The sequence below is a fragment of the Pogona vitticeps genome, chromosome 2, assembly GCF_051106095.1.
Source record: "Pogona vitticeps strain Pit_001003342236 chromosome 2, PviZW2.1, whole genome shotgun sequence".
Lineage (NCBI taxonomy): Eukaryota > Metazoa > Chordata > Lepidosauria > Squamata > Agamidae > Pogona > Pogona vitticeps.
Genome location: NC_135784.1, coordinates 23,322,787 through 23,348,309, shown reverse-complemented (window position 1 = coordinate 23,348,309; position 25,523 = coordinate 23,322,787). Strand labels below are relative to the sequence as shown.

The window sequence follows — 25,523 nt, the reverse complement described above, 5'->3', positions numbered from 1 at the left end:
GCTTGAGTAAAAGAATTAAACTAAGAAATAACTGCAAGTAGGAATCTGGAAGGGCAATCAAATTGTAGAAAGTGGACTTGAGATTGTAACGCGCACAACAGGATCTGATGACAGTATATTTTATGTTCTCCTTCTCCCCCCCCACATTCTCCTGACCTTCTGTACTCCTTACCCTAGCCCCATCTTTAAAAAGAAAACATAAAAAAGAAAAGAAAAGCAGAGCATCACAGTATATTGGATTACGAAGCTGCTGTTTTTTCGAATACTGTAGTCTTGTTTGGCACCCAAAAACTTGCCTAATTCAGTGGTTTATTAAAGATACAAAGTTGATCAGTCTTATTGTCCCCACCATATTTCAGAGAGTGAGTGAGTGAGTGAGTGTGTGTGTGTGTGTGTGTGTGTTGTGTGTGTGCGCCGCACCGAGTTTCTCTTGCCTAGAGAGGAGAACAGAAACACATGGCGAGGGAGGGATTGTGAAAAGGGGGGGGGAGAGAAAAGAGAGGCAGAAACCCCCGTCAGGTCACTTTCCTGCCCCTCCCTCGCTTCTTCCTGGTGTAAAAGGAGGGGGTGGGGGTGGGGGGTGGAAAAGCTACTTTCCCTCCTGGGGGGGGCGTGATTGTTTATCCCCCCCCTCCTTCCCTTCCCTTCCCGTTGAAGGCTGTATTATTGCAGAATTGCAAAGCCCTGGGAAAGGCGGGCAGAAGCAGCGGGTGAGTTTTAAAAAGGGGGGGGGGAGACCAAGGCAGGGATGCCGGATTCCAGAAGGAAGGGAGAGATGCAAAGAGAGAGAGAGAGGCAGGGAGACATCTCCCTGCGCGCGAGGAGACCCTTCTGCAGATCATGAATAAAGTCAAGGTGGGCCAACCTGGGGAAGAGCAGTTGCATGTTGTTGATAAGCGGACGGTCCTCCTCCTGCCCTTGGGAGATCAAAGTGGGAAGGAGCACGGCCGGGTCTGCACATATTAAAAAGCAAAAATACGATGGAATATTCATTCATTCATTCATTCATTCATTCTATTTTTACCCCGCCTATCTGGTCAATCCGAGCACTCTAGGCGGCTTCCAGACAGGTAAAATACATATAACATATACATATAGCAAAATAAAAATATCCAGAAATAGACAATAAGCAAAAAACAGTAAGCAAATTCCGTCTTGTCCGGGTTCAGCCTCAGCCCATTTTCCTGCATTCATATATTAATAGAATATGCATATATTAAAAAGCGGAAATATGACGGAATATGCATATATTAACATAATACGTCTATATTAAAAAGCGGAAATGCGGTTGGGTGAGCACCTATTAACAGAATACGCATATATTAAAAAGCGGAAACCACAGAACATGCATATATGACTGGAATGTGCATATATTAAGAAGAATATATATATTCTGGAGTCACATCCTCTCCCCACTATGGACCGTAAAAGAGAGACTGCATCTTTTTTTTAGAAATGCAGACCTGGCAGAGCCCCCTCTGGATCCTGGAGTCCAGCCCCTGTCAAGGAGGCACTGTGGGAAACTATCCAGCTATCCAGCAGCTTTGCCTTTTCACCCTCCGAGCTTCAGATTTGTTGGCAAAGATGTTTTTTAAAGATAAGATGAGGAAATTAGAGGGGGAAAAAAGCTTTCTTACAGCTTTTTAAAGGCAGTTCCTTTTGTGAGAACGCCACTTAAGGGACTGTAATTAGAACTGCAAGTTTTTTTTGGGGAGGGGGACCGAGAATTTGAGAGCCTTCCTCCGCACCCCAAATTTCACTTTCTCTAGGGAGGTTCAAGTATATCTAGATGACATTTTTGTTCTTTCTTGCAGGACGACACGGTTCCCTCGGCACTCCTCCATATCTGACTTTTCAGTTGGAATTTTCCACAGTTCCCGGTAAGTTGGGGAAAGTCAAACTATCCTTGAGTATATTGTTTTTTGTCATGTTTATCGGGAATCGGAGAAAATGGCATATTATTGGATATGATGGTGCAACGAATGACAAGCTCATCTTTGCTGCTCCGGTGGTTAATTACTGTGATGAGCATGGAAACATCCCCTTATTAGATGCCAACCTCAGCTTGGTGAGGGGGACTGAGTGGGTCAGAGAGGCTGCGAGCCATGCCATCAGGAGACTAGGTTGTGTTGTGAATCTGGGTTCTTGGGTGGGTCGCCCAAGGCAGAAGCTGGTGACAGCTGAGGCACCAGGATAAGATGCCTCCACCCTCTTGAGCAAGTGACAGCTTCACGAGTAGTGATGGGGGTGGAAACATCTTTCTAGGGCAGCTCATGGACCGTAGCAGTGGTGGGAGGTGACACAGATGGAGGATCTTTCTTTACACGACAGTAGTGGCAGTCAAGTTGACGCCTATGAGCAGGGCTTGAAAAATATTGGAATGTCTCACCAGTCAGTCAAAAATTCCACCAGTCAGCATGACCGGACTCTAGCCTTGCAATTTATGTTAACAAATGTAAACTAGGCACTTGTTCAGTTTAATTTCTACGTAACAATGCGTGCAAACTGAAAAGACCTGCGTTGCTTTATTTACCTGCATGCCTGTGGGGCCATGAAGCTTGCACATTGGTGCCTCAACTAACGAACGTCCCTACTTACGACCATTTTGAGTTACGACCAGCTCTCACCGCAAAATTTTGCTTCTACTTGCGACCGGAGCTTCGAGTTACGAACAGAAAAAGGCAGGGGGAAAAGGCGGAAATTCAAATTGCTAACGATGGGGGAGAGGCTGCTTCTTTGTAGCTCTTTTGCCCCAGCAGTTAGAGTGTGTGTGATAAGAGGAGGCTGCCTGGTAAGGTAAGGTGCTGTTTTCTGCTTTTAAAAAACTGTTCCAGGTGTTTTTGCAGCGTGGTTTTGGGCTGGGGAGGGTTATGTTTCTGTGCTGTGATAGATCTTGGGGGATTGGGTTTTTTCCCCATTTCCGATGGGTCTTGGGGAGTGTGTTTCCTTTTTAGTTCCCCCCCACACCATTTCCAATCTTGCACAATCTGCTTGAGTGCTATTTGCTTTGGTTGCATTTGCAATGGGTCTTGCACAGTTGATTGTTTTTTTGTTTCTTTTTTGCATTAGGTCTTGCACATTAGATTGCTTTCTGCTTTGTCTTCTTTCCATTGGCAATGGGTCTTGCACGGTTGATTGGTTTTTGGTTTCTTTTCTTTACATTAGGTCTTGCACGCTTGATTGCTTTTTGCTTTGTCTTGTTTGCTTTTGCAATGGGTCTTGCACTGTTGATTGGTTTTTGGTTTCTTAACTTTGCATTAGGTCTTGCACGCTTGATTGCTTTCGGCTTTGTCTTGTTTGCATTTGCAATGAGTCTTACACGGTTGATTGGGTTTTGGTTTCTTTTATTTGCATTAGGACTTGCACGTTTGATTGCTTTTTTGCTTTGTCTTCTTTCCATTTGCACTGGGTCTTGCACTGTTGATTGATTTTTTGTTTCTTTTCCATGCATTAGATCTTGCACACTTGATTGCTCTTTGCTTTGGCTCCATTTGCAATGGGACTTGCATGGTGGATTGGTTTTTGGTTCCTTTTCTTTGCATTAGGTCTTGCAAGCTTGATTGCTTTCTGCTTTTTCTTTCCATTGGCAATGGGTCTTGCATGGTTGATTGGTTTTTGGTTTCTTTTTTGCATTAGGTCTTGCACGTTTGATTGTTTTCTGCTTTGTCTTTTTTCCATTGGCAATGGGTCTTGCATGGTTGATTGGTTTTTGGTTTCTTTTCTTCGCATTAGATCTTGCACACTTGATTGCTTTTTGCTTTGTCTTGTTTGCATTTGCAATGGGTCTTGCACTGTTGATTGGTTTTTGGTTTCTTTTCTTCGCATTAGGTCTTGCACGCTTGATTGCTTTTTGCTTTGTCTTGTTTGCATTTGCAATGAGTCTTACACAGTTGATTGGGTTTTGGTTTCTTTTCTTTGCATTAGGACTTGCACGCTTGATTGCCTTTTGCTTTGTCTTCTTTCCATTTTCAATGGGTGTTGCACTGTTGATTGATTTTTTGTTTCTTTTCCTTGCATTAGATCTTGCACACTTGATTGCTTTTTGCTTTGTCTCCATTTGCAATGGGACTTGCACGGTTGATTGGTTTTTTGGTTTCTTTTCTTTGCATTAGGTCTTGCAAGCTTGATTGTTTTCTCCTTTTTCTTCTTTCCATTGGCAATGGGTCTTGCATGGTTGATTGGTTTTTGGTTTCTTTTTTTGCATTAGGTCTTGCACGTTTGATTGTTTTCTGCTTTGTCTTCTTTCCATTGGCAATGGGTCTTGTACGGTGATTGGTTTTTGGTTTCTTTTTTTGCATTAGGTCTTGCACGGTTCATTGCTTTTTGCTTTGTCTTGTTTCCATTTTCAATGGGTGTTGCACGGTTGATTGATTTTTTGTTTCTTTTCCTTGCATTAGATCTTGCACACTTGATTGGTTTTTGCTTTGTCTCCATTTGCAATGGGACTTTCACGGTTGATTGGTTCTTGGTTTTTTTTTCTTTGCATTAGGTCTTGCACGCGTGATTGCTTCCCCCCCTTTGGCTGGAAGGGATTAATCGCCTTTCCGACCCGTTTTGCAGTAATTTTTGGAGCATGATTTTTTTTCCTTTGGCTGGAACAGATTAATTGCATTTCAGTGCATTCTGGTGGGAAATGGTGCTTCGACTTACAACCATTTTGAGTTACGACCATCTTCCTGAACCAATTAAGTTTGTAAGTTGAGGCACCACTGTATTTTGAATGCCTTTCTTTTAAATGTCTCCAGCAAAAATAAAACTGAAAGCAAAAGTGCCCAGCTTCTTAAGAAGCCACGGTTCCCTCCCACCACAGGATATGTCTTAGTTTGGTTGAAATTGGGAGCAGGGAATCTCCATATCCTCCAGCATGGGACTACTCTACATTATCTTGCAGAGCTATATCTCTATGTGCCGCTCAAACTCTCTTCTATAATCCTGCAGTCCTCCCCTCCCCCCTCCCATTGCAAAAGGAAAACTGCCCTCTTCTTGTGTGTGTGTGTGTGTATAAAATCCTCTCTCTCTCTCTCTCTCTCTCTCCCTCTGTGTGTGTGTGTGTGTGTAAGTGTGTATATATGGATAGATAGATAGATAGATAGAGAGAGAGAGAGAGAGAGAGAGAGGAAGGAGGCACGCAGGGAGGGAGCTGTGACTCATCGAACAGCATTTTTCACTTGCCACGGACAAGTGCATTTTTCAAGCTCTGCCTATATTGTGCAGAAGTAGCCAATGATAAACCATTTCTGAATATTTTTAAAGACAAATATCCTGTGATAAGAAAATCCAAAAATGAAACATCAGATATTGTTGGAGGATTAGACCCCCAGGTCAGAAGGCACTATCAGCTACTGGGCAAGAGCAAAGTTCTAGCAGAAACTGTTCATGCAGCAGTTACATAAAAGCATTCCAGATTAAACAAGGTTAATTTCGAAAGGCTATCAAGTGGCTGATATCCCACCTTTGTCTGGACACCCTTTGATCTCCAATACGGTTTATTTAAAAATTGTTCTTGGACAGTGTTTTAAGTCTGTTTTCAAAGGTTTTAAATCTGTTTTTAATGTCTTCGGATTCATTTCAGTGTTTTTAACCTGTTTTAATTTCATTATCAAATTGCCTTGTGAATGCCATTATCCGAATGAGTTAATACATCCTAAAGAATCAAAGGCTGGAATGTATTGAACAGCTGATATCAAAGCCTGTTTAAAAAACACCCCAGTCTGACTCTAATCTACCCAAGCAGTATCTTTAAGAAAAATGGCCAGGTGGTACCAAGGCCGCTTAGAGCAAAGTCATGCAAGGTCTGGAGATGTCCCAGTGTCTCACCTTCTTTTCTGTGCTGTTCTTTTCCAGCTCAAGATAGAATCCAGGCTGCTGCTTATCTTACGGTGGAAGCTGGTGAGCCTGTCTGGCTAAAGATGTTCCCAAAGTTGATAGAGCCCTACTGGGGGTGGTTCACAGGTTTCAAAGTTTGCAAACTCGTGTGAGGTTCCCGTAGGCAGTGTCCAGGGCCAGTTCTTTCGCTGCTCAAAGCCTGTGGCCCTTGTTTACTGCCTCCATTTATTTATTTATTTATTTATTTATTTATTTATTTACTTACTTACTTACTTACTTACTTACTTACTTACTTACTTATTTATTTATTTATTTATTTATTTATTTATTTATTTATTTATTTATTTATTTATTTATTTATTTATTTATTTGATATGATTTATACCCCGCCCATCTGGTCTAAAAGACCACTCTAGGCGGTTTCCAATATAGTAAAAACAGTGAAGTAATACAAAAGACCCCACAAACAATTACATAAATCATACAGTGGGGTCTCTACTTAAGAACATAATCCGTATTGGAAGGTGGTTCTCAAGTTGAAAAGTTCTTATGTTGAATCTGCATTTCCCATAGGAATGCATTGAAAACCATTTAATCCGTATCTGCTCTTTTCCGTCCATAGAAACTACAGTGGAACCTCTACTTAAGAACTTAATCCGTTTTGGAATGGTGTTCTTAAGTTGAAACGTTCTTAAGTTGAAGCAAAATTTCCCATAGGAATGGACTGAAAACCAATTAATCCGTTCTGGCTGTTTTTTTGTTATCTAGAGGTGTGTTCGTACATTGAAGCATTAGTTCCCATAGGAACTAATGCAACACTGGTTAATATGTACTCTACCACTAGGGGGGGAAATTTTTTAACCTAAGATGACCTAAGGTTAAAAAAAGAGCGAGAAAGGTTTTTTTTCCCTGTTCTTATCTTGGATTTCTGTTCTCAAGTAGAAGCAAAATTTAGCAAATGGAGCTGTTCTTAAGTTGGATTGTTCTTAAGTAGGGACGTTCTTAAGTAGAGACCCCACTGTATTGTAATAAACAGAATACAACAATAGAATAAAAAATACATAAGGAGAGAATGAACAGAAAAGTCACATATTAACTGGAGGGAAGGCCTGAATGTATAGCCATGTTTTTAATTGACTTTTAAAAGTGCCCAAAGTGGGGGCCGCGCGGATCTCAGGAGGCATATTGTTCCAGAGGCGAGGAGCCACCGCCAAGAAGGCCTGGTTTCGTGTCCTTTCTTTCCGGGCCTCCCTCGTCATTAGGTTCCTCAGCCTCACCTCCTGGCTCGTGTGGGTGAGCTGTGTAGATCTAGGTGGAAGCAGGCGTTCTGTCAAGTATCGAGGTCCTAAACTGTTTAGGGCCTTATATGTAAGCATTAACACTTTGAAGTCAATACGCAGACGGATGGGCAGCCAATGCAGCATGGCCAGAGTAGGAGAGATACAGTACAGTGGTGCCCCCATAGCGACGTTAATCCGTTCTGGATTAATCGTCTCTATGTGGAAACATCGCTAAACAGAATGGAAAAGCCCATAGGAACACATTAAACTTCGTTTAATGCGTTCCTATGGGGGATAAACTCACCATTCAGCGATGTTCCTCCATAGCGCCGCCATTTTGGCACCCTCGGTAAGCGAGGACAGGGCGTGAAAATGGTTGCGGCGGCCATTTTGGGCATGCGGTGGCCATTTTGGAACTGCCGATCAGCTATTTAAAAAACCATTGCAATGCGATGTTTTACCCACTAAAACATAGCAATGCGATTGCATTAGAGATCTGAAAAAACAGATCGCTATGCGGATTCATCGTTAAACGGTGCGCTCGTTAAGCGAGGCAACACTGTTGGTAATTGTAAAGCGGGGCATGACTGCATTGGCACTCTGGGGAGTGGAGAATTGTGGAGCTGCAAGAGACACAGTCGTTGTCTGTTCCAACGTCCTTCTGAAGCTTGAGATCCACAGATAAATCATACCTAAGATGGATGGCTTTGTTTATGTTAATCTCTTTTCCACCTTTCTCCAAAATCTGGAACCCAAGGCAGTCTACAATACAGTTCAAAACAATAAAATTATAATATAATGGCTGAAATCTTGTTGCATAGCCCCACCTGTGCCACAGTGATGATTGTCTTTACCGGCGGCAAATCACTGCAGATGAAAGGAGATTTGGGGGTGTACTATGCAGCTATCCAGCATTTGTAAACCTCAGCCGTACCAAGGGTGGCATCAAAATTTGCCAGTCCTTGTGAGGTACCTGTTGACAGTGCCCATGCCAGTTCTCTTGCTGCCCGAGGAAATACGTAGCCCTAGCTGCTGCCTCCCTTCTTCCACAGAACAAGGGTGACCAAAGAAAATGGGGAAGGGTGGAGGATAGTGGCAGGAGCAGCACCTTCTTTGTTCCAGCCACAGCCATATGCCCACCGCTGTCTAGCAGGAGGGTCTCAACCAGCTCTGTAACTAGTGCCTGATCTCTAGGGTCCTTCAGCCAGGGCATGATGGAGAGGGGCTGCCCCCAAAATGGCCAGAGCAAAGGATTTAGTTTGGCCACTTCTCCCCACAATGACATGATCCACAGACTGTCCAGGTCAGCTGTTATTCACACAGGTGGCTACAGCACGGAGGTGGGCAGGCAGTGGAGTGGCAGCTAGAAAAAAAGAGGCCCATGGCAGGCCAGTCAGACGACAGTGAGTGGGGGTACAATGGGGCCCCCATTCCTTCCCCCAAACTCTGCTGCGCATGGAAAATTTTCCAGGCTCACTCTGGAAATGAGTACAGTGGTGCCTCGCTTAACAGGTGCCCCCGTTGAACGACGAAATCGCATAGCAATGATTTTTTTGCTATCGCATTGCGATGTTCCCTATGGGGAAAAATTACTTTGCGATGATCGGTACCCTGTTTTGCTTACCGATCATCGCAAAGCGATGATTTTTAAACGGCTGATCGGCGGTTCCAAAATGGCTGCCCGCTGTGTTTTCGCGCCAAATCCTTGCTTACTGGGCAGCAAAAATGGCGGCCGTATCGAGGATTTTCGCTTTAAGGTAAGCCCATAGGAACGCATTGAAGGGGTTTCAATGCATTCTTATGGGGTTTTTAAACTCACACCACTGTATTTTGCTGAGACTGCCAACAGAACAGAGTACTTGTTACTTCAGAAAGATGTGTTTTTAAACATGTGAGGAATAACCGTATATACTTTGTAAAATAAATATGGCTAAATGTAAATACATTGGAAAAATGTGCCACATATCACTTCAAACCATGAGAAAAAATTTTTTTTAAGTGCATGCATTAGAAAAATCTGATCAAAATACAGACATTTTGGAAATGGTGTACTTAAAAATTCAATAAAACTCAAACAAAAATTGACAGATTTTCAAATAGTTAAACCAAGTTAAAGGCCAATATTCTTAATCTGGAGGATGTGTAAATGCACAGAAAACATCCATTAAATCTCTCAAGGAGAATGGAGAATTTTTGGAGCACAGTTCCTTCAGCTTTCCAGATATATAAGTTACCTTTCTCTCTCTCTCTCTCTCTCTCTCTCTTCTTCTTCTTCTTCTTCTTCTTCTTCTTCTTCTTCTTCTTCTTCTTCTGCCACAGGACCATTTCGATTCCATACTGCTCTGCACTGGTGTTTTCATGCTTCTTGGTAAGTCCAAAGGGCTTAAACTCTTAGATCCAATAATAATAGTGAATGCAGTGTTTATAGTCTATTCAGGTCCTAACATTTGAACATGGTGAAACAGACATTTCCTGTAACGTTCAGGGTCCTGAGATGGTCTCTCTCCTTGTTTTGTTGCAGGCTGAGAGGGATCCTCGGAGGTTTATTGTACCAGGCTGTCAGGATATTCTACAATTTGTGGTAAGCCCTGGGCGATGGCCATGATGACATTTTTGGCACATACCTGGTTATTATATGTGCCACTGATTTAACCTTGGGGAAGACAGTGCATAGATTGTGGGCCTGCCCATTTTTGCATCCCACAGATCTCCTACCGCCCAAAAATACATATACAGTGGTGCCTCGCTTAACGAGTGCACCGTATAGCGATGTTTCCGTATAGCGATCCCTTTTTCGGGATCGCTATACGGAAACATACCCGATCTTCGCAATGGGGAAAACCCGCATTGCGAAGATCGGGTATTGCGGCGGCCATTTTGGAGCCGCCGAACAGCTGATCGGCGGTTCCAAAATGGCCGCCGGAAGCCCGGAAATTGCTGCCGCCAGCCGTTTTTGCGCCCTGCCCTCGCTTAGCGAGGGCGCGAAAATGGCTGCCGGCAAGGGGAATCCTCGCTGAACGGGTAAGTAAGCAAGGTATTGGAACGCATTAAACTAAGTTTAATGCGTTTCAATACGTTTCCCCTACCCGTTTAGCGATGATTCCGTATAGCGAGGGTTAATCCGGAACGGATTAACCTCGCTATGCGGGGCACCACTGTACTCGTGTTTTCGCGAAAATAAGACAGGGTCTTAGATTAATTATTGCTCCTGAAAATGCATTGGGGCTTATTTTCAGGGGATGTTATTTTTTTCATGTACAGCCATTTACATTTATTCAAATACAGTCGTGTCATCTTCTTCTAGTTGCTGCACAGTGGTAGAGGGTGGGGTTTCACTTAACTGGGCCTTATATTATGAGCATCCTGAAAAATCGTTTGTTGTTGTTTAGTCATTAAGTCGTGTCCAACTCTTCGTGACCCTATGGACCAGAGCACGCCAGGCCCTCCTATCTTCCACTGCCTCCCGGAGTTTGGTCAAATTCATGTTGGTAGCTTCGATGACACTGTCCAACCATCACGTCCTCTGTCGTCCCCTTCTCCTCTTACCTTAACTCTTTACCAACATCAGGGGCTTTTCCAGGGAGTCTTCTCTTCTCATGAGAAGGCCAAAGTATTGGAGCCTCAGCTTCAGGATCTGTCCTTCCAGTGAGCACTCAGAGTGAAATATCACACTGGGCTTATTTTCAGGTTAGGTCTTATTTTCCAAGAAACAGGGTATACTGTATTGGCAGGGGAAAAAAAAGGAAAAATGCCATTCATGGAAGCCTTAATTGGAAGTGGGGAGTTGGCAAGCCAAAAATGGACTTCAAACTAGATTTCGGGCTGTTTGTCAGCCTCACATTGTCTGTTCTTCATTTTCTTTCAGGCTAAGGAATATTGCAGGCTTCATTAAAACATCTTATTTGTACAGAGCAAACTTCAGATTTTTAGGTAAGTCCCCAATATTGGCTGAAATCCAGTAGTAAATCAAGACTCAATTACCCGTGTAAGTCCCATTGATTCAAAACGTCGATACCCGTGTAAGTCCCATTGATTCAATGGGCCTACTCTAGTTGTGAGTTAAGCCAATACGCTTTTGGCACCTTGGTCCTGGGGACGATTTGAGCTCTGGGACCAAAAAGGGGCCTGAATATTATTGAATTATAATAATAATTTTCTCTGTCTTCCTGGATAAGCTTTCTCACTCCTCACCATGTTTCTTCTCAACTGGACTTTTTAAAGGCAGTGTCACCTCACTCCATGCCAGGATCAATATGGAGGCAAGTTGACACCCTCTGAAGATGTCAGTGTGAAGCAATGCCAAAGGGGAAACAACTCTGCATTTCTTAAATCAGCCTCTGGCTTCTTTTTCCTTGTTCTGCAGCTAGAAACCTACGGCTGTAGGCCAAAACAGATGATAAAGACTATATCATCCTTAGAAGTGTGTAGCACATGACCGTTTTGGGGATGCAGTTCTCTCATCGGACCTCCTGCCTGTACCATCAGACCAGCGAGTGAAGACACAGTGGGGGAAATGTGGTTTGATTTGACCCAGTGCTCTTTGAGGCAGAGATCTCCATTTGCAAAGAACCCCAACATCAGAAGTTGCCTTAAGGGGCTAACTAGCAATCTTTTATGCCTCCTTTTATCTTAGATACCCTAAGTGCCCTTAAAAAGCTCTGCTCCATCTTTGGGTGGAAACCTATATATATATATATATAAAAAACAACCACTATGTGCAGAGTGGGAGTGCTTGGTTGACAGGTGAAATCCTGTGAGTGCCCTATCGCCTTCAGTGACGCTGGCAAAAAGCAGACAAAAGTGATGTCCTGACTGGAATAAATCTAAACCCCTGAAACAAAAATGAATATTCTCCACTCGAAAAAAAGAGGTTGTGCTGAACAGACTTTAGGTTCCTACTGCTCACAAGGCCTTGTGAGCGAGCAGGCATTGAACAGCTTGTGCGTCTTCCCCCCTCCCTGTCTACTCTGGATTTTCTGTGGTAAAAGGAAAGAAGAAGCAGGTTAAGCACAAGAGGGTTCCGAATGGAACACAAACTGAAGCCATTCTGAACCTTGTCCAAAAGCACCCACACCACAAGAGTGAGAAAATAAATTGGTGAATGCTTATTTATGGGGTTTATTAATTCATTTACAGTCCTTAGACCAGTCCCATAAGTATAAAACCTTATAATTTCTAACTTTCAGTATTCCATTAGAACACGTTGGCATACATACGGCTGGGAGCTACTATCTAATTGGTATTTAACATCCACAATCAAAGTATTGCTACACAGAATTTCGCAACTTGACACGTGATCATATCAATATCCGAGAGAAGGAACTCGAGCCTATTTCCCTCTGAACGTCCTGGAATTCTTATCTACTAAAGGGGGGGGGATTATATATTTTTTGCACTGCTTCATACAATGGGCAGGTGAAGAACATATGCTGTATGGTCTCGATCTCCCTCAGGTGTCAGGAGCATAACCTTTCAGCAAAAGGAGTAATTTTATACTTCCCTTCTAGTACAGCAGAGGGCAGGGCCAAACACCTCGCCAAAGTAAAGGCTCTTCTAGTTCCTTGATAGGATTTATATATCCCACCCATTTATAAACAAAGCACTATGCTGGGAAATTTACAGAAGAACATAGGAGACAACGCTGTGCACAAAATAATGCACACGACAAAAATAACAGAATAGCGTACTGTATAACAAACCCTCCTGCCCCCAAATTTGGAAACATTCGTGTGTGCTCTATCGTACATTAACAGCAATTGCAGCCAAGCATGTGCGGGTGAGAAAAAGCTCAGTGGTTTAGGAATCTGGCTGCAGACCCAGAGGTTGAGAGGTCGATTCCCCACTGCGCCTCTTTGACAAGGGCCGGACTCCGTGATCTGAATGGTTCCTTCCAGCTGTGCAGTTCGAAGATGAAGATGATTAGAAAAGCAGTGTGTCTGGAGATTTGGGAAGCGGCAGAAATGGATGTACTATCGGAAGTGTTGAAAGACTGTCCAGTACAAAAGGCAACTGAACGATGGGATTTGTTATATAAGTGGCTTGAGTCAGTAGATAGAGCTTGAGTAACAGAATTAAACTAAGAAATAACTGCAAGTAGGAATCTGGAAGGGCAATCAAATTGTAGAAAGTGGACTTGAGATTGTAACGCGCACAACAGGATCTGATGACAGTATATTTTATGTTCTCCTTCTTTCCCCTTCCCCCCCACATTCCCCTGACCTTCTGTACTCCTTACCCTAGCCCCATCTTAAAAATTAAAAATTAAAAAGAAAAGCAGAGTGTCACAGTGTATTTGATTACGAAGCTGTTGTTTTTCCGAATACAGTAGTCTTGTCACCCAAAAACGTGCCTGATTCAGTGATTTATTCAAGATAAAAAGTTGATCAGTCTTATTGTCCCCACCATATTTCTCTCGTGTGTGTGTGTGTGTGTGTGTGTGTGTGTGTGTGTGTGTGTGTGTGTGTGTGTGTGTGTGTGTGTGTGTGTGTGTGTGTGTGTGTGAGAGAGAGAGAGAGAGAGAGAGAGAGAGAGAGAGAGAGAGAGAGAGAGAGAGAGAGATGCATGTTAGTGGAGATCTAATACATTCTTGGCAGGACCGAGATTTGAACCGGGAACCTCCTGATTACAGCTCCGTCTCACAAGCCACAACAGTTCTCTCCCGCTGCTCTCACCGCGTCGTTCCCTTTAAATGGTTAAACGCACCGAGTTTCTCTTGCCTAGAGAGGAGAGAGCAGAAACACATGGCGAGGGAGGGATTGTGAAAAAGGGGGGGGAGAGAAAAGAGAGGCAGAAACCTCCGTGAGGTCACTTTCCTGCCCCTCCCTCGCTTCTTCCTGGTGTAAAAGGAGGGGGTGGGGGTGGAAAAGCTACTTTCCCTCCTTAGGGGGCGTGATTGTTTATTCCCCCCCCTTCCCTTCCCTTCCCGTTGAAGGCTGTATTGCAAAGCCCTGGGAAAGGCGGGCAGAAGCAGTGGGTGAGTTTTAAAAGGGGGGGGAAGCCAACGCTGGGATGCCGGATCCAGAAGGAAGGGAGAGACGGGGGGGGGGGGGAAAGAAGGCAGCCCGGACTCTGGGGTGTGTGTGTGTCGTCTTTCGGCTGTCACAGGACTCTTCGTGGCGTTGGCAGCAAACGACGCTTTCAAGAAACGGAAGGAAACGAGTGGGTTTGTGTTTCTTGAACGCCCCTCCGGAAGACTAGGATTTGTAGTCATAGGAGACCCGTGATTAGAGCAGAAATTGCCCTCCCTACATTTATTGTGGGGTGGTGGGGAAGGTGCCCCCCAATTTTGGCCTGTGAGCCACTCGTCTGGCCAGATTGCAATTAAGAACAGTAAAAGTGATTTTGCTGCTGCTGCTGCTGCTGCTGCTGCTGCTGCTGCTGCTGCTGCTGCTGCTAATAATAATAATAATAATAATAATAATAATAATAATAATAATAATAATAATAATAGTATACATACTGTGCTGCTGTTATAATACTAGTCATTTTTATAATTTTATTGACTGTGCCTGGTGTATACTACTACTACTACTACTACTACTACTACTACTACTACTACTACTACTACTACTAATAATAATAATAATAATAATAATAATAATAATAATAATGGTGATGATGTGAAATCTCTTAACATAAGATGTTACGCAAAATGTGTACACAAAAAGGGCAGCCGTGGTAGATGGACTTAAAAGCCAGCATTTTGTATTCATACCATTTCCCCTCAATTTTTTTGTCTTGCCCCCCCAGGGTGTCGGAGGAGTCTTTAATATCCCAAAATGGCCACTGCTATACCAGTACAGTATTTTTAATTTCTGAAAAACCATTGTGGCATCCTCTACAGTCCCTACTGGATTTCAGCCACTGATAGCGGGCTCAGTCTTGCTTGCATCTTTCTCAAAACTCTCTTTTTCTGAAAAGCCATTGTTACCCATTCTTGGTTCCCAAGCCCCACTTGCTGTCAGGGGGCCTCTCATTTAATCCAGGTGTCAAAAATCCACACCTAGCCATGCTTTGTAGCTCCTCCTTTGACTTCCCTCTGTTGCAGTTTTCTAGCCTCCCATTGTGAGAAATGTGGAAGCCCCTTGGGGCAGGGTCTTGTCACCTGAAATGATAATAGTAAAAAAAAAATTTTTTTTAAAAAAAACCTCTTTAACAGTTGCCTGCTGAAAGGAAAGGATAGATTTCCATGCTGAGATTACAGTATTCTGCAATTTTGGCACCAGCTTTGAAAAGGTTCCCCCCCCCCCCCCAAGTTTCATCTCCTCTGATTCTGTAGAAGGAGAGCAGGTCTGCTAAGGCCAATGCGACCTTGGGTAATGTTCGGTCCTCCAGATTTTGTAAGTCAGCATAACCCTCTGCATTCCTACAAAAATGTGTCTCTCTGGTCACACTCCGCTTTGCACATAGCTAAGGGGGGGGGGAATCTTAGGAGCGGACCTTCACAAACAACAGGAAGGCTATAAGTTGTCTGGTTTCTACTGTTAATTGGCTAAGAGCACCACCTTAAAGTAGGAGGATCCGTACACACATTTTTGGCCCACAGTTCCCAGCTTTCTTGAAGATTGCACTTGGGGGCTGGGGCTGATGGGACTTATAGTCCAACAGATCTGGAGGGCATGAGACTGTCAGAGGCTGCTGTAAAATAAAGCAATATCTGAACTACAGTGGTGCCTCGCAAGACAAATTTAATTCATTCCGCAGTTAATGTTGTCGTGTGAAAAATTCATCTTGCGAAAGGCATTTTCCCATAGGAATGCATTGAAATCTAATTAATGCGTTCCTATGGGCAAAAAAAGTCAGAACAAAATCAAATTTGGTTTACAAAGGGTTTATTAAGTGCTCTTTAAAGCCATACATATTGTACAGATGATTTAAAAAATTTCAATCAAAAAACTTTAACTTTTTAAACGTCATAGAAAAACATTTAAAAATCAGCAAACATGAGGCAGGAACAAAAAACGGAAAACATTCATCTTGCGAAGCACGGCCATAGGAACATTTGTCTTGCGAGTCATGAACCCCATTGCCAAAACCATTTGTCTTGCGAGTTTTTTGTCCTACAAGGCATTTGTCTTGCGAGACACCACTGTATCAATATTATTAAATCATTATAAATATGCATGATGGCATCAAAATGGGTAGCACTTGTTGAAGCAAGGAGTTGTTTTAGTCCTGGCGAGATGACTGCAAATGTTAGACTTGTGCGGTTTTATATCTTTGGACCACAGCTCCCAGAATTCTAGGAATTATTGTCTAGAAAAAACATAGAATCGTAGAATAATTTATTTGGACGTGGCCTATAAGGCCATCAAGTCCAATCCACTACTCAAGGCAGGAATCCAAATCAAAGCAGATCTGACAGGATGATGGTCCAGTTTTCTCTTGAATGCTTCCAGCACTGAAGTGCTGACCACCTGCTGAGGTCATTGGTTCCATTGTTGTACTGCTTTAACAGTTAAGAAGTTTTTCCTGATATTCAGCCAAAATCTCGCTTCCTGGAACTTGAGCCCGTTATTGCATGTCCGGCACTCTGGGATGACAGAGAACAGATCCTGTCCCTCCGCTGTATGACTAGATTTCAAGTGTTTGAAAAGGGCTATCCTATCTCCCCTCAGTCTTTTTTCCTTAAAGCTAAGCTTGCCCAGTTTTTTTCTGTCTTTCCTCACAGGGCTTGGTTTCCAGTCCTCTGATCATCCTTGTTGCTCTCCCTCTGAATTTCTCAAAAGGCGAGCAGCAAATATGAAGGGAGATCTGGGGTTTGAGGGGGAAGTGTATTCTCAGAGAAATGCATTTGACAAAAAGCGACTCTTTGGGACTACAACTCCCCAAAAATCTCTAAGCTGCCCTGACCCCTGGTCTCAGTGGCTGTGGGATGTTGAGAGATGTAGTTGCTTCCTGTTCTGAACTCAGATTGGAATGCCTTCCATTTTGCCTCCAGGAGCTGTCGCCAGGAAAAAAGATGGAGGAGAAGGACTCGCCAGGACCTAAAGGGAAGGGGAGGTTGGCCGCAGGTGGAAAAGATCTCCACATTGTCCAGGTAGAGACCATTGGGGAGTTTCTGACACTGGGTGTTTCTCCACCTCGGATTAAGCAAGAACCCGAAGAAAGGTTGCAGGAATTCTGGGAAGCCGAGAGGCAGGAGTTCTCAAAAACGACATCGCCCTATTCGGAGCTTTCTGAGCCTGTGTCAGAAGAGAATCAGGGGGGAACTCGGCGCCATTTCAAAGGAGCAGATAACACCACCCTGTGGTCCCCTAGAGGAGAGCGTGTGGTTACCACTGGAGTAGACCTTGATGTCCAAGACCGCCCTGAGGCCTGCGAGGACCTGGATTCATCCGTGGACGTAAAGAAGGAGATTCCAGAGGAGGACTCTCTCAACCTGGAGATGCGATGCCAGCTTTTCAGGCAGTTCTGCTACCAGGAATCAGAAGGGCCCCGGAAGGCCTTCTGCCACCTCTGGGAACTTTGCCGCCAGTGGCTGAAGCCAGAGAGGCACACCAAGGAGCAGATCGTGGAGCTGGTGATTCTGGAACAGTTCTTGACCGTCCTGCCCCTGGACATGCAGTGCTGGGTCCGGGAACGGAGTCCAGAGAGTGGTAACCAAGCAGTGACTCTGGCAGAGGATTTCCTATGGAGGCTGCAGGGGGAGGAGAGTGCGGAACAACAGAAGGTGAGGATCATTTCCGGAGCTTTGAGAAAGTTATTTTTAAAAACACATACACAAAAAAGGGTTAATTCCCAAGACTCCAGGGCTATTATTCCAATGATGTTCAGTAGGACCTCTGTATCTGTGGGATCAGTATCCACTGATTCACTTATCCACAGTCTGAAAATATTAAAAATATTTTTTTTAATTCCTAGAAATATATACAGTGGTGCCTCGCACAACGGGCGCCTCGTTGAGCGAGGAATTTGCTCTACGAGGCCAGTTTTGCGATCGCAAATGCGATCGCAAAACAGTGCCTGCATAGGGCGAAAATCGCAGAGTGAAGGTCGGTAAGCGGTTCGCTTACCGACCTTCGCTTTGCGACCCGCCGATCAGCTGTTCGGCGGCTACAAAATGGCTGCCGGACACCCCAAAATGGCCACGCGCAGCATCTTAGCGCCCTCGTAAAGCGAGGGGAGGGCGCGAAAATGGCTGCCGGCCATAGAGAAGCATCGTTGAACGGTGAGTATTCGTTCCAATGGGTTTTTACGTTCCAATGGGTTTTTACGTTCTAATGCGTTCCAATGGGTTTTTACGTTCCGTTCAACGATGCTTTCACACAGCGAGGGTTAATCCGGAACAGATTAACTACGCCAGGCTTGTCCAACCTGCGGCCCGAGGGCCGCATGCGGCCCAGGTCAGCTCATAATGCGGCCCAGTACAATTTTTTATTTTTAAAGAAATTCCAAAGTTTCAAGTTACACTGCCGGCACTTGTGGCCGGAATGCGGCTGGGGCACGTCACAATGATGGGGGGGAGGGAAGGAAGGAAGGAGCAGGAGGGGAGGGGAGAGGGGGGCTGCGTGACTGCATTGCGCCATCCCCATCAATAGGTGGACCCCTCCCGGCCCCATAAAGCCACCGGAGTCGAAGCTGGCAGCCTCTGCTGTTTGAGATCGCAGCTGCCGGTAAGCGCACTTGGAGCGGGGCTGTGGAGGAAGGCTAGGGCTGCCCCCCCAATGCGGCCCAAACCAAATTTTCATCTTCTAATGTGGCCCAGGGAAGGTGAAAGGTTGGACACCCCTGAACTACGCTGTGCGAGGCACCACTGTATTTCTAAAAATGAAGTTATGAGATCTGGCCACTAGAGGGAGCCAGAGACCATAATATGTATACTGTTCAGTAGCAAGAACTATTTCTACAATGTCATTACAGGAACTGATCACTAGAGGGAGCCAGAGATTATGCTATGAATAGTGTTCACTATTAAAATAGTGTTTGCTATAATCCACATTTTTCAGTGTCCACAGGGAGACTTGGAACCAATCCTCTACATATATGGGGGACCTACTGAAACTTTCCCAAGGTTTGGTTTTCAAAGGCCACAAGCTCTCCATCCACATGATTTAACATTATAAGTGGGGGTGAAGTGTAGCCTTGGGGCTCTATCTCCCCTCCCAAAGTCGGTTTTGCAAACCCCGGCCCCATCACTCTGTCCTTCCTCCAGAGTTTTCCCCTAACAAAGCCAGTCCAAGCAGGAGCTTCTTCCAGCGCTAGATTGTCTTCAAGTTAAGCAAACTTGTTTAAGGCGGGAGATCAGTCATTGTGAAGTGGAGAGCAAAGAGGGAAGATAAAAACCCTATAAACCCAGATGCTATCCCAGCCTTCCCACATCTGGTGCCCTCCAAAGAGATTATACTACAACTCCCATCCTGCAGTCGCTGGTCATGCTAGATGGGGCAAATGGGAAACATAGTCCAAAACAGCTGGAGCGCATTGGGGTTAGAGAAAGCAGAATTAGATCTTCTTTGTTTCAAGTGGGTCTCACGATGCCTTGTTCGGAAGGGTCCTTTTTGTACACGGTTTGTACCTTTTTAACGCTTGCAGGTGACTGCAAACCTACACTCACCGGTCGTCTTATTTTTTAAACATCCTGCCTTGTGTCTCCCGATTCTGCTTTTTAGGCATTGGAGGATCTGGATGGTTTGCCCGCCGACTCCCCCGAATCGCAGCTGGATCCCTCAGACATTGTGAAGATTGAGCTGCCCCTGGATGGTGAGGGTGAGGAGGCCCCAAATGTTAGGGTAAAGCGATGGGCTTTGACCTTTGAGCTGAGGCTTCTGGGACGGGTCTGGCAGAGGCTCTGCGGGCTGAGCTTCACAGACAAATGCCTGTCTGAGAGGGGAAGGGGCTTGTCACCCACCGCCTTGCTTGTGAAGCGGCTGGAAGCAGTGCCCTGCTTTTACTGGCCTCTGGGTAGTTGCTGGAGGTCCCACAGGCTGCATATGCCTGCTCCTAGTTCTCATAGGGCTGTACCTACTCCCCCGTTCCTCTATTCTCTTTAAAATTAAATTCATTTAAATTCCTTACACATTTTAATGTGTATGGGGGACTGTTCTATTGGATTTTTAAAAATCAGCATAAGCTATTTGAGTCCTAGGAGAGCTTTTCCTACAAAACTGAAAATAATCAGAAGTTGCTTCTGGTTCTTAGCTTTAAAAAAAAAAAGAGTTTAGGGGGAGCAGGGGAAGGGTGGGCTTGGGGTGCCAGAAGTTGGACCCAAGGAGACCATGGTCCACCTTTTTCCCACCACTGATCTGTCTAGAAGAGGAATGAGGAAAAGCTCCAGGTTGTGGGCGAGAGATACCCAGCAGGATTTCCCCATCTGGTTTTCTTCTGCTGTTAGCTTCACCATGTGCCCAGAGATGAAAATACATTGGAGCTTTAAATACCCAACTGTGGTTTGTAGGTGCAAAAGGTTTTACATTACTAATTATTCCTGCATTGAGCTGGGCTTATATGGCTGCCAACAAAACATCCATATCCTTTCTACTGAGCTTTTTGCCTGCTCTCTACTTTGCTGGAGGATACAACGTTATGTTTTGTGTGCAGAAAGTGGCTGTAGAAGCTTCTTTCCCTCTCTGACAATACTAGGCCATCAAATTAGCCAAGAAATACTTGGGAGATTCAGGGACGCAGAAGGAAGTACTTTTCTCACTGGTTCCCAACCGTGGGTCCCCAGATGTTCTTGGACTAAAACTCCCAGAAGCCTTCACCACTGCCTGTGCTGGCCAGGATTTCTGGGAGTTGTAGTCCAAGAACATCTGGGGATCCAAGGTTAGGAACCACTGAATAGAGGAAACTGAGATCATGTGATGTCCACCAGCTTGGCCAGATTTAAAAGGAAACTGGGGATGTTTGTGAAGAACAATGCTCTCGGTTAGCCAGCGTAGTTATAGTGTCAAACTCAGGACTCATGAGTATTGGTTTCAAATCCCCACTCAGTCCTGGAAACTCCTGGGGCATGTGTGTTGTAATGGTGAAGGTAAAGGTAAAGGTTCCCCTTGGCATTTAGTCCAGTCGTGTCCGACTCTAGGGTGTGGTCCCCATCCCTGTTTCCAAGCCGTAGAGCCAGCGTTTGTCCACAGACGGTTTCCATGGTCACGTGACCAGTGCAACTAGACACGGAACGCTGTTACCTTCCCACTGTGGTGGTATCTATTTATCTACTTGCATGCTTTCAAACTGCTAGGTTGGCAGGAGTTGAGACAAGTGACGGGAGCTCACACTATCATGTGGATTCGATCTTATAACTGCTGGTCTTCCAACCTTGCAGCACAGAGGCTTCTGTGGTTTAACCCGCAGCGCCACCATGTCCCTTAGTAATGGTGAAATCACTTCTTAAATATTTCACATACCTTGTAATCTCTACTAGGCTTACCATAAATCGACAGCTCTTGACGCACCAAAGTCTCTGTGGTGGTGAGTCTTGATTGAACATTATACCACTATCAGAGATAGCATGTATGTCAATATCAGTTGCTGGGGAGCATGAACAAGTGGGTACCATGAACAAGTGGGTATCATTGTAGTATATTTCTTGTAAACAAAATGGCCGCCCACTGTGTTTAGGGATGGATTCCTCGCTTTAGAGGCACCGAAAATGGTGGCGCTATGGAGGATCTTCGCTTAAAGTTGAGTTTTAAGCCCATAGGAACACATTGAAGGGGTTTCAGTGCGTTTCTATGGGCTTTTTAATATTGCTTAGCGATGTTATCGCTTAGCAGCGTTTTTTTCTGCACGGATTAACATCGCTAAGCGAGGCACCACTGTATTTAAAAAGAATAAAGTGCTGCCTTATTTCAGCCTTATTTCAGCTGCCTGAAACTAAGATTCCTAGCAGCGTTGGTGAAAAAAAACCCAAGAATTAGTTTTTCACTTGTGTATATGTATGGAAGTATGATTCTCAGATTTTCCCAGCCCTCTGCTATATCCTGTTGGGATGGCCACCGTTGAGAATATAACTCATGTCATGTGTGTTTGCCTATTTTTGTTTTCCAGGAGCCAATGAGCAACCCCAGTATATTCTTGGGCAAGGGGCTGGCTTACATGAGGGAATGTACAGCAGCGTGAGGAAAAAAGTGGGCCTTGACTCTGTTCCTAAAATCCAGAAAATGCCACTGAAAGAAAAATCGCACAAGTGCCAGTATTGCGGGAAAGTCTCCGACTGCAGGGCCCACCTGATTATCCACGAAAGGACCCACACGGGAGAGAAACCACACAAATGCTCAGTGTGTGGCAAAAGCTTCACACGGAAAGAGTCTCTTATTATCCACGAGCGGTTCCACACGGGGGAAAAGCCATACAAATGTTCCGTGTGTGGGAAAACCTTCAGTGATAAAATCGGGCGCCTGATTCATGAGAGGACCCACACTGGAGAGAAACCGTATAAATGCTCCGAGTGCGGGAAAAGCTTTGGCACCCGGTGTAATCTGCTGAGGCATCGGCGGGTTCACACGGGGGAGAAGCCGTACAGATGTTCAGATTGTGGACAGAGCTTTAGGTACCGGCCTCAACTGGTGATCCATGAAGGGAGCCATAAGGGGGAGAAGCCCTATAAGTGTGCAGAGTGTGGGGAGAGCTTTAGCCAGACCCGGCATCTGGTCATACACAAGTGGACCCACACAGGAGAGCGACCCCATAAATGTAGTGTCTGCGGAAAAACTTTCAATCAGAAATCGGACCTTATCACACACACGCGGACCCACACGGGTGAGAAACCCTACGTCTGTTCCGAGTGCGGGAAGAGTTTCATTTCCAGCTGCCAGCTTCGGAAGCATGAAAGAATCCACACCGGAGAGAAACCCTACCAGTGCCCCGAGTGTGGCAAATGTTTCACCTACAGCTCTCACCTAACGACGCACAAGCGGACGCATACGGGGGAGAAACCGTACCAGTGCCCGGATTGTGGCAAATGTTTCATCTCGAGTTCTCACTTCACCGCACACAAACGGACTCACACGGGCGAGAAACCGTACCAGTGTTCATACTGTGGGAACAGCTTCATCCAGAGATCCCAACTTGCTAAGCACGAGAGGTCCCACACGGGGGAGAAACCCTATATATGCTCTGAGTGTGGGCAGAGCTTCCGGTGGAGCCAGGGGCTCAAAAAGCACATGCGGACGCACACGGGAGAAAAACCATACAAGTGCCCAGAATGTGAGAAAACCTTTTCCAGCTCTTCAAATCTTTCTAGGCATCAGAAAATCCACACAAGAGAGAAGCTGTAAAGATGCTTAGGCGATTTGAAACTACAGTGAGAAGCCCTTAAACACCTAGACTGATTTTCCACAACACTAGCACATGTGTTGAACTAAAACTTCCATTAACCCTGCTGGTTGGGTTTGATGGGAGATGTAGTCCTGCACCCCTGCAGGTTAAAGGCTGAGGAAAGCTGCCTTGGACAGTGAGAGAAAGCATAAGCCAAATATCAGAATTCCCCACAGAAACAAAAACACCCACCTGTCACAGGATGGATTTCATTCAAATCAAACTAATTTAAATCATGTTTTTTTAAAAAATGGATTTTTTTTGGACAGTATAAATTTTTTAAATTTTTTTCTTAAATCATGATTTAAATAACAAACATTGATTTTATCCACCCTGCCTGTGCTGGGTTTGGGTTGAAAAACATGTCCAGGGACTTCACATATCATAGAGGATTTGCCCAATAAACCAGGAATAGGCCTCACTATGTTTTAAAAATAACAAGTCCCACAATCCTTTACCATGGTGGGTGGACCCATGAGATTTGTAGGCCACAATATCTGGAAAGCCAGCCATCTCCCCATTCCTGCTGTAAATAGAATATTCAATGGAACTGGTTGGAGCCCTATCTTGTTGTGCTACGTCCCTCCCATAGGAGTCCTCAGAGCACCTTGCAAGCCCTGAGATGCTGAACAATTTGACTCACCCTGGCCCTTGGACAGCAGAAATTAACACAGGTTGTGCCTCTGTCTCTGGAGGACATCACAGCAAAAGAACAACTCATAAGGCCCCATGCGTTGGACAGAGAAGGGCAGAGGCTGGCAGCTTGCTTCCCCACTCCCTGCGGTTGTTGTCATTTTTGTCATGATGTGCAGCCAAGTCCCATCTAAGCTATGGCAAACTCATGAATGAGCGACCTCCAAAAATGTCCTGTTCTCAGTATCCCTGCTCAGCTCTTAGACGCTCAAGGTGGTGGCTTCCTTGATGGAGTCCATCTGTCTCACGTTATTTTTTTTTCCTGCTGCTAGATTTCAAAATGGCACTCGTCCTGGGGGCTGGAGAGGGGGAAGGGAGGCATGTCTTCGCTGCTGGCTAGCAAGACAAGGCTTTGGGGGTTTTTTTTGTGTGCCTCAAAGCTCGGTTGGCACCTGAAGGGGGCAAAGGCTGTCACCCACATTCCTTCATGGCCCCTCTTTCTTCTCTGCCACCTTTGATGCTCTGGTTCTCTTCCCCCAGATGCCCACCCTCTCTGCCCCTCTGAGGCCGACATTGAGCAGACTGTTTGGAAACCACAACTGGGCACCCCAAGCAATGAAGGCTGGCCTCCCTCTTGAAGGCCAGGTCTAAAATGCCTGCCTCTGAGGGGTCCTTCCCTTGTGCCTCGCCTTGCAGGCCAGATGTTGGGTGTGTGTATGTGTATGTGAGAGAGAGACAGAGACCCTGCAACAGGAGCTCTCTGGGACTCTCCAGACCATGAGGCAGAGTGAGTGCTCTGCCTCAGGGGGCAGAGGCTGGGGCCTGTCACACCCTTGGCTGATGGTTCCCAATCTTAGGTCATCAGAGTGTTCTCGGACTGCAACTCCCAGAGACCCCAGCCATCACAGGTAGTGGTAAAGGATTCTGGGAACTGTAGTCCAAGAACACCTGGGTGACCCAAGGTTGAGAACTAGCGTCCTAGGGTGTTCTTTTTTTGCTTCCCATTTTAGCCCTTTCTGTTGGGGGGGGGGCTGGGAAGCTTTTATGGGCATCAGTGTCGTCCCCTCAGATTGCTTCCTGCCCTGGGGCATAATAGAGTGCATTAACATTCATATAAGATCAATCTGCCAGTCTACTTGGCTTTGGTATTGGACTGGCAGGGTGCCATCTTGTTCTTTGCCTCAGGCAGCTCTGTGCCTTAGGCAGTGCTATCTCCATGGTTACCTCCCCTCCCCCCAAACAGTCTGCTTTGAGGGAAAAAGCCTTTAGTGCCAAGCATTTGGGGCCCTGGCTAGTTCTGGAAAGCAATGATCTCGGCACTCTGGAGGCCTGAGGCTCTTGCCTCACTTTGCCCAATGGATGGACTGGCCCTGTCTTCAGGAGTCCTAAGACCCCAGAGAAATCGTTTGTTCAAAAAGTAGTGTATAAAATCTCAATATGTTTCAGAATAAATTTGTATAGCCCTTGCATGTGATTCCTGCTAGATTTTAATAAATAAAATAAAAACGTGGTGGTGATGTTTAGGAA

The 25,523-nt window shown here is 45.2% G+C and overlaps 2 protein-coding genes across 9 annotated transcripts in view; both read left to right on the top strand.

Annotated features, from left to right (window-relative positions):
- Window positions 1-11,792, top strand: part of LOC144587515 (uncharacterized) — a 24,118-nt gene extending 12,326 nt beyond the window's left edge. The window contains exons 2-7 of one of the 4 annotated variants that reach the window (XM_078388411.1): window positions 1,815-1,880; window positions 5,845-5,889; window positions 9,426-9,474; window positions 9,628-9,687; window positions 10,972-11,036; window positions 11,328-11,792. In XM_078388411.1, coding sequence (XP_078244537.1) covers window positions 1,815-1,880; window positions 5,845-5,889; window positions 9,426-9,474; window positions 9,628-9,687; window positions 10,972-11,036; window positions 11,328-11,374 — 332 coding nt within the window. In that variant the 3' untranslated portion in view covers window positions 11,375-11,792. Of the gene's footprint in view, window positions 1-1,409; window positions 1,881-5,844; window positions 5,890-9,425; window positions 9,475-9,627; window positions 9,688-10,971; window positions 11,037-11,327 lie in introns of those variants that run through there. The other 3 variants (XM_078388409.1, XM_078388414.1, XM_078388412.1) reach the window with 3 other exon arrangements.
- LOC110090181 (uncharacterized) lies at window positions 537-25,523 on the top strand. 5 transcript variants are annotated; one of them, XM_078388350.1, is made up of 4 exons: window positions 537-710; window positions 17,047-17,778; window positions 19,718-19,808; window positions 22,095-25,523. In XM_078388350.1, exons 2-4 carry the CDS (start codon window positions 17,068-17,070, stop codon window positions 23,321-23,323), a joined length of 2,031 nt encoding a protein of 676 aa, XP_078244476.1. In that variant the 5' UTR covers window positions 537-710; window positions 17,047-17,067; the 3' UTR covers window positions 23,324-25,523. The 5 variants fall into 5 exon arrangements, with proteins under 5 accessions (XP_078244476.1, XP_078244477.1, XP_072844660.2 ...); XM_078388351.1 differs by having other exon boundaries at window positions 576-710; window positions 19,718-19,814; XM_072988559.2 differs by lacking the exon at window positions 537-710 and adding an exon at window positions 13,862-14,079 and having other exon boundaries at window positions 19,718-19,814.